The following is a 17,800-nucleotide window of genomic DNA, read 5'->3' on the forward strand; positions in this document are numbered from 1 at the left end:
ACTCCCCCTGCCTGTGTTCTCTCTCTCTCTCTCTCTCTCTCTCTCTCTCTCTCTCGCTGGCTGTCTCTATCTCTGTCAAATAAATAAATAAATCTTTTTAAAAAATAAATTAATTAAAATAAAATAAAATAAAATAAAATAAAATAAAATAAAAACATGCCACATAATCTGCCCACATGTTTCTTTAGATCCACTAAGAAAGGGTACCGGGATCTGAAAGTAATATACCACTTCCTTTCTTTTCTTAGGTTTGTGTTTCATGCCAAATAGTTTTGCCTTTTAATTATTGTTAAAAATAGTAAGTAGTGGTAAGTAAAATTTCAGGAAATAAATAGGAAGTTGTAGTTTATTAAAGATTTAGAAATAACTTATGCTGAGTTGCAGGTCAGTCACATTTAAATGAGTATTACACCCAGTGTTTAAATATAAGAATGAGAATAAATTAATACTTCAGTCCTTAGTTTTATATACGGGTTCATTTACTATTTTCACATCATTTTCCTCATGTAGGTAAATTCAAATTTTCTGTCCTCAAGTTATAGTATCTTTTCTTACCTTACTAAATATACCATCGAGAAAGTATATATTAAGTAAAACTTTTAGGAGCTATTACTGGAGCAATTTGAGCAGTAAAAACAGTATGAGTTCACAGTCTTTTACTGACTTCATTTCTTCTTCACTTTCCCTCTTGACTTCATAACTATTAAGAACCACTGCTTCTAGTTCCTAGACATTCTTGAAGTTAAAGGAGAACAAGAAGTTAAAGGAGGAGCACGTTCAACAGACCTATTTAGGGAATTCACACTCTTATGTTTAAATTTAAACTTACACTTTTCCTTCTATTGCTAAGCATGATTACTTCCTTTATCCATTTTGTACCACAACCCTATGACATGGAAGAATGTGCCAAGTTGTGCTACTTTAAACTGGTATCATGCCCTCCTTTTATAAAGTAGAACTTAGACATAAAATGACTTTTCACTGTGACATTTACCTTTTCTTCCTATTTTAGGTGTCTGGACATCTCACTAGCAATTTATTCATTCCTGGAAACTTAATCCTAAATTTTTTTATAATACTGCCACCAAGTGGTGGTGATGTCCCATTTTGCCAAACACAGTTCTTTTGCTTGAGTGAAAAATCCTATTTGATGAACGAATTTTTCCATTTAATGTCATAAATTTAACATAAACAGTAGACCTAAAAACAAACATTGCCAGATGTCCTTTTTTTAAAGCATGCTTTAAATTATTAGGATACCATCTGATACTTACTCATCCATCTGCTTCATTCATTATTTTTTTAGGGAAAGTACAACTGTCTTCCCTATTACTACTTTGCAAATTCAAAGGTATCTCAGTGCTACAGAAGATGTCTTTCTTTTAGCAATATTAGTTTATAGGCTACACCTAAGTTTTCTCAGACATTTTCTAAAATAGTTACTTAAAATTCAAAAAAAAGTTTCACTTTGTTTAATGAAAACTTTTAGTTCTATCAAAACACTAGCTATAATACTCATTTAAGTGCAGCTTACATTGCAACTACAGAATAAGTTATTTCTAAATCTTTAATAATCTACAACTCAAATTTGACATGCAAGTCAACCCCTACCCGTTTTGTTTTCTTTCTCTTAACCACAGCATAAATATGACCTCTTAATTGGTTACTAGTTACACTAGTCGATAGATGGTACAGGAAACAGAATTTTTAGAATAATGATAGGACTTCTTTAAAATGATTTTAACATTTTATTGCTGTCTATATGTAATGCAAATAATGGCTTCTGGTGATAATAAAGCATTCCAGAATTACAGACCAGAGCTACACACTTGTAAAACCTGCTTTACATAAACCATACAACAATATTTAGGCTTAATACAGAAATTCAGAGCTAGGAGGCAAATACTAATAGACTGGATTTAAAACATCTCTCATTATTAAGTTTGACATTTCCCAGGGGGAACTAGCAAAATCTTAACTAATGATTACTGAAAGAATACAACCACAAGTAGTAATAAGAGCCTGAGAAAAATATTTCTTAAAAAAAGAAATCACACACAAATGCTATTATGTACATTATAATCAGTTCTAAGCACAATTTTTACATTGTGTTTAGTAATATGCTAAGAATGTGAATTACAAAGTTTAGCAAAATAGGTGAAATGAACTTAATAATTTACAAGGAAAACAAGTTTACATATTAGTGTTAGACTTTTTTTTTTTCAATTACCTAGTAGAGAAAACACGTCACGGGCTCACAGGCAAATGTTAACATGTTTTTTATTTTTCACAGTTATTGTAATCAATTATTAAATAATTCATAAGTGTTACTTATATGCACAAATTACAGTTGTAACAGCATGACTTTTACTTTAAAAATAATGGATGAAATATTTACTTATTTACATACTGCGCATAACACTGATGGACTTCTTTTTAATGCTTTGTTTTCTAAAAGTTTTGCTGTTTATTTTAAACAAACAGAAGTACAGTTGAAGAGACTGAACCAAAACAGTGCCACCTAAAAGGGACATCTTCTAGCAGTTCAACTAATAAGACTTAGGATTATTCAGCTATCATCCTAAAGGGTGAAGAGCATTTAAACAAAAATAAAACCCAATCTAGCTATGTTTAAATATAAAATCGTACTGCCATAAGTGAGTATCCTTAAAAAATGAAAAAACAGTAAAAAGCACAAAATTTTTAAGCTTTTACAACACTGCATAATAAATGTGATGTAAACATTCTGAACATTTCTTTTCCTTCCTTAACTTTTCAAGGCCTTACCATCAAGAGACTTAATAATGTCTTATTGTCAAGATAAATGTCCTTATTTTGGGAAAGTATTTAAAGTAACTGATTCTCCACTGCTTAAATGACTTCTCTTAAGGTAAATGTACTTTCCTACTTAGATCTCTTTTATGTAAAGCCAACCCTGGTTCTATGTGTAACTTACTACATTTTACTTATTATTGTTCCCAATAAGGATGCAGTATTGTTTTAAAAAGAAACTCTAACTACTTCAAACGTGTTGAAAATAGAAGGACCAATTTAGAGCTGTGACTTAGGAAATAATACATTCAGGTTCAACCCTAGAAATGGGTCTTCCATAAATGAAGATTAACTACAACATAACTGACTTTCACAGTTTCATTATTAATTGTTCTTCAGTTTAATACTAATCTTGACAGCCATACCTAGTTAGATAACATTTCATCTGACTCACTGGGTTTTATACAAAAGGGCTTAGAGAAAGTTTCAGTAAAACATTATAAAATATTAATTTTCTGTAGCTTAAAGTTGTTAGCATTAAAGGTATTCTGTTATACTGAACAAAGAAGTAAAGTAATCCTATTACCCCAAGATGCAGTCTGGATTCTATTTCATTAAGTCACTGCTGTTTTGCTACTAAATACTGCCAAAATCCAGTGAAGAAGCTATGCTTCACTTGCTTCACACAAAGGTTCCGTTAGACATTCAGTTGGCTACTCCTTTTTCACTGAAAGAATAAGCCTTCACCTTACCCTTACTCTGACTTACCTCTTTGCCAATATATGGGTCACACATAATGTGAAAAACTTAAATAACAAATGTATGTTTTTAAAAAAATGTATATTCAAGAAGTCCTATTTAATGCAATTTAATCTGCCCAAATATTTAAATTTTACTACAGAGTAATTTTTTAAAAAGCAATATTGTACTGAATTCCCCAACCAAGATTCCTTTTAAATATACATCCTAAATAAACTATCTTTGAGACGTAGAATTTCTTATATGTGCAAAATAACTCTTAACCACAAAACTTTAAATAACTTCTGCACTTAAAATCAAGCAACATCCAATACTCCAGCAGCCACAAGTTGCCTTGAGAGCCAATCTAACCCCTCATATAGTCCCATACCACTTCGAGCATCACAGCCCTGAATATACCAGCTACGGCCACAGCACAATTTATGCAGACTGAGAAGTTCAGTGATTTCTTCTACTGACAGAGCTCCAGCAACATCCTGAAAGATACATACATATCAGAAATTTTTTTATAATCATCCCATAAAACTACCACTTATAAAGAATTATGTTGGTACCATTCTAACAGAAACCTAAAGTTAAAACCTAGATTCACCCTTCAGTAATTATTCTGTGATTAATAAGTATAAGTAAAGTAGGGTTGTGAGTAAGATCATTTATAATATAGACTGTAAGAATAAACTTACAGTGAAATCAATAAAGACGATGCAACCTGAATGAAAGATACTGCCTGAATCATAAGGCATCAATGTAAAAGAAAAAGGTTAATACATGTGTATCAGAAAAATGGCTTAGATACAGAATTTATATAATGAAGTTATTAAACTCCCACTCCAAATACCCCTGAACACCCCTACTTCCTAGAAGCAACCACCAGTTACGACTTCTTATATATTTGTCCAGATAATTTCCATGCACATTCATGCAAATAAACACAAACAGAAACATACTTTAGCTTTTTTTTTAAAATTTTTTACTTAATACATCTTAAAGATAGTTATCTTTCCATTATCTGAACAAGAAGACCTTCTACATTATTTTTAACATCTGAATTGCATTCCAGGATGCAGGTGCAACATAATTTTCTTAACCAGTCCTATACTTAATATTTAGATTGAGGTTCTGCTTATGTGCTATTACAAATACATATAAGGTTCTGTTTATGTGCTATTACAAATACATACATATACATATGTAACATATTTTTAACTACATTCATTTGCAACATTATCAGCAGGATAACCTTAGGATATCTCTATGCACAATACATTACTAGAGGTAGAACTGTAGGGTACAAGAGTATATCCATCTAAAATTTTGATAGGTCTGTTACTGCCAAATTGCCCTCCAAGAAAATGTTTGTTTAATAACCACACCAACAGTATATGTGAGTCTGAAGATTATGAAACATTTTTATCTTTAACAATTTAAATGGAAAATGGTATTTCACTTTGCCTTATCTGCGTGTCTTTTTCAGTAAGTAAGCAAAGTGTATCTGTTCTTAGTAGTTTGCCTTTGATTTTTTATTAAGAGGGAAATCCTTTATTCTTCATCCTACCCTTCCTTTTTATGACATCTTAGCCCCTCTAGTGCACTGAAAAGCATTCTCATTCTCCTAGAAGCATAGGCTCAAGATCTAGGAATAGGTACTTCTCCCTGTCCTTTACCCACCCCATCCGGACACCAAATTCAAACAAATCTACCTTCATAAACTCTTTTCAATCTGCTTCCACCCTTCTATTCCTTTAATTCAGGATCTTGTTAACTCTCTCACTTGAATTACTACAGTAATTTACTGCATCTGCCTGTCTCTAGTCCCTCCCCCCGATTAATTCTGTATCCTACCCCCAGATTACAGTCTTAAAACACAGATAGGAGTCCAAAAACCGTTTGATGGTTTTCCTTTGTCATAGAATAAAACCTAAATTTCTTAGTCTAGACCTCACCTGTTATTCTAGATTTTCTTCATCCTCTACTGCTGATCTGCTGATGCTTCCTAAAACACTCATGCTTTTATTTTCTCTCCCTACAGTGTTCTTTCTTTCACATACTGACTCAAAGTCCTATCCATAATTTCAACTCTTATCATAATTCCAACTCAAATCCCACTTTTTACACATCTTTTATAAGATGCCACCTTTAGAACTACTCTTAATTTTCCATGACATGTTGTTAGTATTATTGAAGTTACTTACCAGTTTTCTATGTATTAGAATCTCATATATAGTCACTTACATGTTTACAAACATATATAGGAGTTTCTGGTAAGCATCAATCACCTTATTTCTTTCTCTATACTCCAAGGTACACAGTAGAGCACTTTCTATAAATATTGTATTTAAAATACTCAGCACAAACTTATCTATTGAATTATCAGTTTTGAAATTACCTTATGTTACCTTATGATAGAATGCACAAAACTACTAAATAAGTATTCTGCAATACAAACGTGTTACCTGTTTGTTAGCAAAAATCAGGAGCAAAGCATCTCGGAGTTCTTTTTCCGTTAACAACTTTGCAAGTTCACTATGTGCTTCACTAACTCTGTCTCTATGACTGCTATCAACAACAAATACAACAGCTACCAAAACAAAAAACAAAAAAAACTGAATTAGTCATTTGTTAACTTTCAGTAAATGGACCAAATATTTTAATGCTCTCATTATTTTATTATGGTTAGTCTACTATTATGTTTTTCATAGAAAGGCTGCCTACTGTAAGAGAACCTAGCAATACTTAACAGTATGACCTCAAGTAGTTCACCTAACTTTTCACCTCTTCATTTCCCCATCTATAACAGGATTTACAACACTTGTTCCATCAAACACAAAATGCTGTGTATGTGAATTAATATTTTTCTTAATGAGAATATACCTCTCATGATTTGCATAACAATGTCACTTGTTCCATTTTCTTTACATTTTTATTTTAATTGTCTGATGCTCATCTTGAAAAGTGCACTCCTTAATCCGCATTACCTTTTTCACCTGTCCCCCCATCTAACTCCCCTATGGTAACCATCAGTTGTTCTCTATAGTTAAGAGTCTGTGTCTGTGTTCTTTTTTTCCCCCTTTGCTCATTTGTTTCTTAAATTCCACATGAGTGAAGCCATATGGTCTTTGTCTCTCTCTGACTTATTTCACCTAACATTATACTCTCTAGCTCCATCCATGTTATTGCAAATGGCAAGATTTCATTCTTTTTTATGGATGAGTAATATTCCATTATCCATATATACCACAACTTTACCCATTCATCAATCTATGGATACTTAAGCTGTTTCCATAACTTGGCTATTGTTGATAATGCTGTTATAAACATCAGGGTGCATGTATCCCTCTGAATTAATGTTTTTGCATTCTTTGGGTAAATACCTAGTGGTCCAATTGCTGGATCATAGGTTAGTTCTAATCTTAACTTTTTGAGAAACCTCCATAATGTTTTCCAGAGTGGCTGCAACAGTTTGCATTCCCAGCAATACTGGAAGAGGGTTCCTTTTTTTCTACATCCTCACCAAAATCTGTTATTTCTTATGTTGCTGACTTTATTCTGACTGGCAATTTTGATTTGCATTTTCCTGACGGAAAGTGAAGATGAGCATCTTTTCATGTGCCTATTGGCCATCTGGATGTCTTCTTTGAAGAAATATCTATTCGTGTCCTCTGCCCATTTTTTAATCGGATTATTTGGTTTTTGGCTCTTGTGTTCTGAAAGTTCTTTATGTATTTTGGATACTAACCCTTTATTGGATATGTCATTTGCAAATATCTTTTCCCATTCCATAGGTTACCTTTTAGTTTTGTTGATTGTTTCCTTCGCTGTCTAGAAGCTTTTTTTTTTGATGAAATCCCAGTAGTTTATTTTTCCTTTTGTTTTGCTTGCCCCAAAGGACCTATCTAGAAAAAAGTTGCTAGGCTAATGTTAGAGAAATTATTACCTGTGCTCTTTTCTAGGATTTTTACGGCTGCAGGTCTAACATTTAGATCTTTAATCCATTTTGAATTTATTTCATGTATCGTGTAAGAAAGTGGTCCAGTTTCATTTTTTTACATGTCACTATCCGGTTTTCCCAACACCATTTGTTAAAGAGACTGTCGTTTTCCAATTGGATATTCTTTCCTGCTTTATCAAAGATTAACTGACCATATAATTGTGGGTTTATTTCTAGGTTTTCCATTCTATTCTATTGATCTTTATATTTATTTTTGTGCCAGTACCATACTGTTTTGATTACTACAGCTTTGTAAGTTAACTTGGAAGTCCAGAACTGTGATGCTTCCAGCTTTGCTTTTCTTTTTCAAAATTGCTTTGCCTATTCGGGGTCTTCTTAGGATTGTTTGTTCTAGCTCTGTGAGAAATGCTGTTGGTATTTTGATAGGGATTGCATTAGATGTGTAGACTGCTTTAGGTAGTACATTTTAACAATATTTGTTCTTTCATTTTTTTTTAAAGTTTCTTTTTTTTAAGACCTTATTATTCATTTGAGAGAGAGACAGAGAGAGCACAAGCAGGGGGAGAGGAAGAGGGAATGGGGGGAAGCAGTCTCCCCACTGAGCTGGGAGCCCGACGTGAACCTTGACCCCAGGACCGGAAGATAATGACCTGAGCCGAAGGCAGACACTCAACCATGTGAGCCACCCAGGCACCCCATATTTGTTATTTCAATCCATGAACATGGAATGTGTTTCCATTTCTTTGTGTCACCTTAAATTTGTTTTATCGGTGTTTTATAGATTTCAGAGTACAGGTCTTTTATCTCCTTGGTTAGGTTTATACCAAGGTATCTTATTATTTTGGGTGCAATTGTAAATGGGATTATTAACTTCTCTTTTGGCTGCTTTATTATTGGTGTATAGAAATGCAACAGAATTCTGTAAATTGACTTTGTATCCTATGACTTTACTGACTTCATTTATCTGTTCTAACAGTTTTTGGTGGAGTCTTTCAGGCTTTATATATACATATAATCACACACACACATATACACACACATATATACACATACATACACACACAATATAGTATCATGTCACGTGCAAATAGTGAAAGTTTTACTTCTTCTTGCCAATTTGGATTCCTTTTCTTTTTCTGATTGCTGTGGCTAGCCCTTCCAGGGCTATGTTGAATAAAAGTGGTGAGAGTGGACACCCTTGTCTTGTTCCTGACCTTAGGGGAAAGGCTCTCAGGTTTTCCCCATTGAGGATAATGTTAGGTGTGGGTTTTTCATAGATGGTCTTTATTATGTTGAGGTATGTTCCCTCTAAACTTATTTTGTGGAGGGTTTTTAACATAAATAGATGTTATACTTTGTTAAATGCTTTTTTTTTTTTTTGCATCTATTGAAATGATCATATACTTCTTATCCTTTCTCTTATTGATGTATCATGTTGACTGATTTGCAACCCAGGAATAAATCCTACTTGGTCATGGGGAATGATTTTTTTTTATATTGTTGGATTCAGTTTGCTAGTATTTTATTGACGATTTTTGCATCTTTGTTCAGAGAGATTGGCCTGTAGTTCTCTTTTTTGTGGTATCTACCATGTTTTGATATCAGGGTAATGCTGGCCTCATAGAATGAATTTGGAAGTTTTCCTTCCTTTTCTATTTTTTAGAATAGTTGAGAAGAATGGATATTAACTCTTCTCTAAATGTTTGGTAGAATTCACCTGTGAAGCCATCTGATCCTGGACTTTTGTTTGTTGGGAATTTTTTGGGGTTTTTTGTGTTTTCGTTTGTTTTTTAAGAGAGAGAGCACGAGCAGAGGGGAAGGGCGATGGAGAAGGAGAAGCAGACTACCAACTGAGCAGGAACCGGATGCAAGGCTAGATCCCAGAACCCCTAGATCATGACCTGAGTCGAAAGGAGACACTTAACTGACTGAGCCACCCAGGCACCCGTTTGTTGGGAATTTTTTGATTACTGAGTCAATTGCTTTGCTGGTAATCGGACTGTTCATATTTTCTATTTCTTCTTGTTTCAGTTTTAGTAGTTAGTATTTCTAGGAATTTATCCATTTCTTCTAGGTTGTCCAATTTTTTGGCATATAGTTTTTCATAATATTCTCTTATAATTGTATTTCTGTGGTTTTTTGTTGTTATTTCTTTTCTCTCATTTGTGATTTTATTTATTTGGTTCCTTTCTCTTTCTTTCTTGATAGGTCTGGCTAGGGGTTTATCAATTTTATTGATTTTTTTTTTTTTTTTTTTTTTTTTTTTTTTTTTTTTTTTTTTTTTTTTTTTTTTTTTTTTTTTTTTTTAGTTTCTGTATCATTTATTTCTGCTCTAATCTTATTATTTCTTTCCTTCTACTGGTTTTGGGCTGTGTTTTTTTGTTCTTTTCCTAGCTCCTTTATGTGTAAGGTTAAATTGTTTTGAGATTTTTCTTGCTTCTTGAGGTAGGCCTGTATTGCCATAAAGTTCCCTCTTAGAACAGCTTTTGCTGCATCCCAAGGTTTTGAACCACTGTGTTTTCATTTTCATTTGTTTCCACGTACTTTTTGATTTCTTCTTTGATTTTTCAGGTTAACCCATTCATTGTTTAGTAGCATGTTATTTAACTCCCATGTATTTGCGGTCTTTCCATATTTTTTCCTGTGGATGACTTCTAGTTTCTTAGCGTTGTGGTCAGAAAAGATGCATTGAGGGGCTCCTGGGTGGCTCAGTTGATTAAATGTCTTGACTCTTGATTTCAGCTCAGGTCATGATCTCAGGATCATGGGGCTCTGCAGGGAGTCTGCTTGAGATTCTCCCTTTCCCTCTCCCTCTCCTTCTGCCCCTCCCTCACTCACACTCTCTAAGTAAATAAGTCTTAAAAAAAAAAAGGTAAAGAAAAGATGCATTGCTCTTTTTAAATTTGTTGAGACTTCTTTTGTGGCCTATGATGCTACTTGTTCTTTAATTACTACTTCCTCTGCCAAAAAATAATCTAAATAAATCACCATCTTTATCTCTCCAAAGTATTCTCTCTAGGTGCCTAGCACAGCACTTTCCACATATACTGTACTCAAAATACATAGCAGAAACTTCACAAGTATCTGCTGAATTCTCTTTTGAAATCTTTCTAGCTACCTTATGGTAGCTAAACATCACGACTTTTCGACCATTCCTCATGTTCAAAATCCCATTTTTTCCTATTAATCACTGTATCAAAAATCCGAATGTAAAAATAATTATCTAGTTTATTTGCTAGGTGGAAAGTATGATATATGAAACATGTGGCATGAACATAAGTTTCATGTTGGGTATAGGCAAAAGCATAGAACGGGGCCTAAATATAAATAAATGCTGGGTGGAATGTGTGATAAAATAGAGTTTGGCCAAAAGCAAACCACTGCAGGTTCTTCTGGAGCTACTGAGAGATTATAATGAGATAAATATTTTACTGAATTGAAGAGAACAGCAGAAACATACACCAACAATTCTACCCTTCATCACAATATTGTCAGTGCTCACACTCTATGAATAGTAATAACATACTTTAACTGTTAAGAGCAGCAAGTGGTATGTACTCTTAACTGCCTACATATAAAAGGTAAGTATGGTTTTAAGCTATAATTATGATTTTTCCATGAAATAAACCAAAGTACATAACCCAGTCTTTCCACCTTAATGTTTTTAATAAAATAAGCTTCACTAGTTAAATCAATTCCACAGAAAACTGGCATCCTAAAATTCTGAAAAATTAAAATGTTTTTCACTCTTACCTTGGGTATTGAGGTAATAATGTTTCCACAATGGTCTTAATTTGTGTTTTCCACCTACATCCCAAATAGTGAACTTTAGATTTTTATATTCTACAGTTTCCACATTAAAACCTGTTTTTAAAAAAAAGTTACTTTAATACTGAACTTATATTTATAATAAGTAACATACCAAACACAGGTGACCCACTGTTTAGAATTATGATAATACAAATTACTTTTATACAGCAGTATCTACCGCTGCCCAACCAACTCCACTCCTAATAAACCTACACGGGGAATATGTATCTTTAACAGCTATTAGCCCTCTAAACGCTCACCAGGATCCTTAGATCCTGAAACTCAAATACCTAACAGTTTTGCGCCACTACCACTACCACTCCCTCACCCTAACCCTCACCAATCCTTTAATCCTTCCAACTGTCCCACCAACACTGTCCCTTCTTAATATCCCACCATCCACATTTCAGTCCCACAGCCCTGAACCTTGCATTTTTTTCTCAGACATGTTAGTGTCTTAGAGCCAGTAAAGAGCCCACCACAATGCCATACTGACATAAAATAAGATCCCCAAGAACTCAGCTGTAAGCTAGGGTTTGTCTCTAAAACATCTAACATTAAAGTAAAAAGCAGTACTTATACTTACCAATTGTTGGAATAGGCTGCATGAATTCATCCTGTTTTAACTTAAACAAAATAGTAGTTTTTCCAGCACCATCTAATCCTAACGTAACAACTCGAATTTCCATTTTTGGTCCAATGTGAACTCTATTGTCCTGTAATTTTTAAAAATTTAAATCTTCTTATTTTGATATGGAGTTAAAAAGTATTAGCATTTATACTTTTATTTATAATACCATTGTTAATTATTTCATCTCCTATTCATTCCTCTGATTCCATGGACAAATAGCAACCCGTACTATTATAATTTTGTTGCATTAATCTAATTCCTTAGAAAACTGAAATAACAAACATTAAAAAAAAAACTATAAGCCTGTGGTAACAGGTTCAAAAATGTACAAAGATGTAATCTGTGACATCAATAACATAAAGTATGGGGGGTGGAGCTATAAAAGAATAGAGGGTTTATATGCAAAAGAAGTTAAATTGTTATCACTTTCCAAAAGAATGTTGTAACAAGATGTTCTTTGTAATACCAATGGTAAACACACAAAAATCCATAGAATACACACAAAAGGAAACGAGTACAGAATCAAACCATGACACTATAAAAAAATCATTGAGACACAGAAGGCAGTAAGACAAAAGGAAAGACAAAAAAGCTATAAGATATACAAAAAACAATGAACAGAATGGTAGTAACAAGTCCTTACCTATTAATAATTACTTGAAATATAAATGGGCTTAATTCCCCAACAAAAAGACACAGTATGACTAAATGGATAAAAAAAAATGAGAACTAACAATATGCTGTCTATAAGAGACTCACTACATATTTAAGGACACAAAAAGGCTGTAAGTGAAGGAAAAGAAAAAGATATTCCGTGTAAATCATACTCAAAAGAGAGCAGGGGTGGCTATCCTAGAATGAGACAAAATAGATTTTATATATTGATAGTAAAGTAGATTTACAAATAACATATAACAATTACAAATATTTGGATTTTAAATATATGGAAAAAGTTCCAAAATGGGACCCAAAACTATAAAATTCTTGTTAGAAGAAAACATAGTGCAAAATCTTCATGACAATGGATTTGGCAAGTGATTTTTTTTTTTTTTGTTATCACACCAAAAACACATTGACAAAAGCAAAAGTAGACAAATGGGACCATATCAATCTTAAACTTTTGTGAATCAAAGGACACTATCAACAAAGTGAAGAAGCGGCCTACAAAATGGGACTAAGTATTTGCAAATCATATATTTAAGAGTGGATTCCCTTCCAGAATATATAAAGAACTCCTACAGCTCAACAAAAAATATCAAATAACTCAATAAAAAAGAGGCAAAGGACTTGTACAAAATTTCTCCAAAGAAGATATAAACTAGCAAATAAGCACCTGGAGGTTCAACTTCATTAATCAGAGAAACGCAAATCAAAACCACAATGAGGTATCACCTCACAACTATCAGGATGGCTACTATCTAAAACAAACAAACAAACAAACAAAAATTAACATGTTGATTAAAATGTGAAGAAATTGCAAGCCTTGTGCACTGTTGGTGGGAATTACAATATGCTACAACCACTATGGAAACCAATATAAATTTCCTCAAAAAATAAAAATAGAACTACCATATCCAGTAACCTCACTTCCAGATATATATCCAAAAGAAATGAAAGCAAGGTCTCGGAGAGATATGTGTACACCCATGTTCACAGCTACACTATTCATAATAGCCAAGATGTGGAAACAGCCCAATGTCCATCAATGGATGAAGGTATAAACAAAATGTGGTATATACAAACAATGCAATATTATTTAGCCTTAAAACAGAAGAAAAGTTTGTCACATGCCACAACATGGTGAAGTCTGAGGATATACTAACTGAGATCAGCCAGTCACATAAAGACAAATACTGACTATATGGCTTCACTTATATAAGGTATTTAGAATGCTCAAATTCAAAGAAATAGAAAGTAGAATGGTACCAGGAGGTGGCGGAAGGCGGGGAAAGGGGACTTACTGTTTATATGGTATGGAAGTTCAGTTTTTCAAAATGCAAAATTCTGGAGGTATACTGAACGTGAATATAGTTAACAAAACTGAACTGTACAATGAAAAATGGCTAAGGTCAGGGGTGCCTGGGTGGCTTAGTCAGTTAAGGGTCCGACTCTTTGATTTCGGCTCAGGTCATGATCTCAGGGTCATGAAATCAATCCCTGCATCGGGCTCCTTCCACGCTGAGCATGGAGCCTGCATGAGATTTTCTCTCTCCCTCTGCTCCTCCCCTCCCCCAGTGCTCACCTTCTCTTTCAAAAAAAAAAAAAGGTTAAGATGGTAACTTTGATGTTTTTTACCACACACACACACACACAAATGTAGTATATCTGCACAATGAATACTGCTATGGAGTAATCTCCAGGAAGTACACTTATATGGAAAGAACATAGTGGAGAAGTGTGTAATGTTTTCTACCTTTAAATGTGATGAGTGTACATACAAATATATAAATAAATGTCTTTCTCTATATTTTTTAAATGATGAATAAAACTAAGAAAAAATTCTTGATGGTTTTCTATGGAGAAAGGAGGAAAAGCGTGGAGCGGTTAGAGATAGAAGCTAAACTTCTCTAAATGAACCCTGCTTTGTAGATTTGACTCTGGACCATGCTGATTGTTTCACAGAATTATAAAATAAGATTAAGTTCTAAAAAAACAGACCCTAAAAAGGGAAAGTAAAATGAAACAAATGAACCTTTTAAATTAGGGGCAATTCATTTTATTTTTTTATTTTTTTTTAAAGATTTTATTTATTAATTTGACAGAGAGAGACAGCCAGCAAGAGAGGGAACACAAGCAGGGGGAATGGGAGAGGAAGAAGCAGGCTCCTAGCGGAGAAGCCTGACGTGGGGCTCAATCTCAGAACGCTGGGATCACGCCCTGAGCCGAAGGCAGGTGCTTAACAACTGCGCCACCCAGGCGCCCCAGGGGCAATTCACTTTAAAAGAGACCAAAATATATCAACCAAATGGCAAGTACAGGCCTTATTTGGTTGGATTCTGTTTCCAGACACAAAAAAATTTTTTAGCCATCTGGGAAATTTGAATAACTAATTGGATAATGGTTAATATTAGAGATTCATTAATAAATTTTTTAGGCTGATAACAATATTTTGGTTACGTTTTTTAAAATAGTCTTCCCTTTTACAAATACACACAACAATATTTCATAGATGAAATGATATGCTGGGATTTGTTCCAAAATAACCTGAGAGACTGCAGGTAGAAAGGGGAATGGGGAAAAGGATAGATGAAATAAAGTTTTTAATTGTTAAAGTGGGTGACAGGTACATGGAGATTCATTACACCACTTTCTATTTTTCCACTGATGAAAGTTTCTTTCAGAAAAAAACTATGAATTTCTTAGTTGTCTCTTCAAGCTGATTATCATGGAATGTAAAACAGTTATGATTTACCAGAAGCTATGCCTAAAAATAAAATACTGCACGTTACCTTTGTAAAAGTGACAGGGATACTGGCATCCAACTGAATGTGATCTGCAACCTCTGTAAACTGCTGCTGCTGTTTTTGCAATGTTTCCAGTAACCTTGTAATTTCCTGTTTTGCCAAAACAACTCTACAATCATCCTAGAAAAGAGAATATAGTTTTCTGGTAAACTTGTTACAGGAAGAAGGGAAAAAAAAGAGTTATCACCAAAAATCAAGAAAAATTCATTTAACATTACAGTAAATTTGAACTAGGATAAATGTAAATTTGACCAGGATAATAATTGGGCATTAATAAATAATTAAAGAGCTTTCAATAGAAAAATGGGTAAATTGTGGCATATTCAGAAAGGCAAGACTATACCACCATGAGAATGAGCCACGATTACACCTGATGATATGAATTTCACAAACATAATGTCGAGTAAAAGAAGAAATGACAAGAAGACTTCATACTGTATGATTCCATTTTTATTAATTACCAAAAGAGACAAAAATAAGATATGTGTTAGAAGTCAGGATAGTGGTTTACCCTGACGGGAAAGCAGTAGTTATCAGAAGGGAGTCTGAGGGGCTTCTAGGGGTGCTGGTAATGTTCTGTTACTCGATCCGGGTGCTAGTTACACAGTAATGTCCAGTCTGAAAATTCAGCCATCTGAACACTTATGCACATTGTATGTACGTTGTACTTTAAAAAAAAAATCTAAGATATATGTGTACTTGTTTTTAAAAAATTGACTAAAGGTCAAATTGAAAAGCCTCCCTTGCCCTCTAGATGTCCAGACTCTCTCTTCAAAGTCTAGTACTTTCTAGTTTCTCAAATACTAATCCAGAGATTTTCTACATACATACCAATATATTCTTCATAAGACAGAAGTCTCCTAACAATATGTAAGCTCCATGAAAGCAGTGGTGTTAACAGTTTTTGCTCACTTTGCATATTTACATTAGTTGATTATGAACTAATAAACTTCGCTTATTATTTGCATGTTGTTCCAGCTGCTCAGAACAAAACCCCTGAAATTCTTGCCTTCTACTCTCTCGGGCCCCACATACAAATGAATCCTACTGGATACCCAGAATCTGGACACCTCTCACTCCTACTAGCCAAGCCACTTTCTCTCTCCTGTGGAATTCTACAACAGCCTCCAAACTCCTTCTTTCCATCTTGGCTCTCCTTCAATCTATTTTTTACACATCAAAGTCATCTTTTTAAGTAAGATAAGCCATTCTTGTCAAAATTTCACAATGGCTTCTCCATTTCAATCAATAAAAGCTTAAGTCCTTCTAGTGACCCACAAAGCCTTCCTTACAGATAATTCCCTATTACTTCCAGATTTCAGCTTCTATTACCCTTTCCTTTACTTACTCCATTCCATCCAGTGGCTTCTTTTGCTGTTCTTCAAACACACCACCAGGCTGCCTTAGGGTTTTTGCTCTAATCGTTTCCTCAGCTGGAATATTCTTCCCCACACTACAGCGTGAACAAATTCCTTCACCTTCTTCCTTTTTGAGGCTTTGCTCAAATCTCATCTTCTCTTAATGATGCTTACCCTGACCATTTAATAATGCAGTCTGCTGGACCCTCATTTTTTTTTTGTCCTTAGTTCTTACCACTTTTTAACATGCTATATAATTTACTTATTTAGATATGATTGTGGTTTATTGTCTATCTTCTCCTTGCTAGGATGCTAATTCCACAAGATTATAGCTTTTTATTTGTTTTGTTTACCAAGATAGCCCATGTATCTAGAATGTACCTAGCACGTGATAGGCACTCAAAACATATTTGCTAAATGAATAGACAAATCCTCACCATTTAGTATCATGCCTTGGATTTAGATGATGCATCATTTTTTTGGAGGGGAAGGATGATTAAGCTTTGTTCTCAAAATTGGTAATAAATGTGTGATGTTCTATCTATTCCTCTGTTTAATTATCTCTGTGGCAAGAACTTTTAAGAATATTGGTTGTTGGGGGGCGGGGTCTGGGTGGCTCAGTCAGTTGAGCGTCTGTCTTCAGCTCCGGTCATGATCCTGGAGTCCCGGAATCAAGCCCCAAGTCCGGCTCCCTACTTGGTGGGGAGCCTGCTTCTCCCTCTCTGCCTGCTCCTTCTCTCACACACTCTCTCTCAAATAAAGAAATAAAATCTTTAAAAAAAAAAAAAAGAATATTGGTTGGGGTTATGGTTCTATGGCAGTAAATCAAAGTAAAAGTTTGGGCGCTTGCCTGGCTCAGGTGGAAGAGCATGTAACTCTTGATCTCAGGGTTGTGAGTTTAAGCCCCATGACGGGTGTAAAGATTACTTAAATAAATAAAACTTTAAAAAAAGTTTTTTTTAAAGTTGATATGAAGAATGACTAGTAAGACCCTAATTTCATTTGCATTAAGACAGTGAGATGATATCATATCATTAACAATTAGCAATCACTCTGA

At 34.0% G+C, this 17,800-nt stretch overlaps 1 protein-coding gene across 1 annotated transcript in view; it reads right to left on the reverse strand.

The window, feature by feature from the left end:
• Positions 1-1,735: 1,735 nt before the first annotated feature.
• TRIM23 (tripartite motif containing 23) overlaps positions 1,736-17,800 on the reverse strand; it is a 32,080-nt gene continuing 16,015 nt past the window's right edge. Inside the window, exons 7-11 of the mRNA XM_011225070.3 lie at positions 15,371-15,505; positions 11,877-12,006; positions 11,234-11,344; positions 5,985-6,109; positions 1,736-4,007 (exon numbers count right to left, since the gene is read on the reverse strand). Coding sequence (XP_011223372.1) covers positions 3,828-4,007; positions 5,985-6,109; positions 11,234-11,344; positions 11,877-12,006; positions 15,371-15,505 — 681 coding nt within the window. The 3' untranslated portion in view covers positions 1,736-3,827. The remainder of the gene's footprint in view (positions 4,008-5,984; positions 6,110-11,233; positions 11,345-11,876; positions 12,007-15,370; positions 15,506-17,800) is intronic.

The sequence above is a fragment of the Ailuropoda melanoleuca genome, chromosome 3 (assembly GCF_002007445.2).
Source record: "Ailuropoda melanoleuca isolate Jingjing chromosome 3, ASM200744v2, whole genome shotgun sequence".
Lineage (NCBI taxonomy): Eukaryota > Metazoa > Chordata > Mammalia > Carnivora > Ursidae > Ailuropoda > Ailuropoda melanoleuca.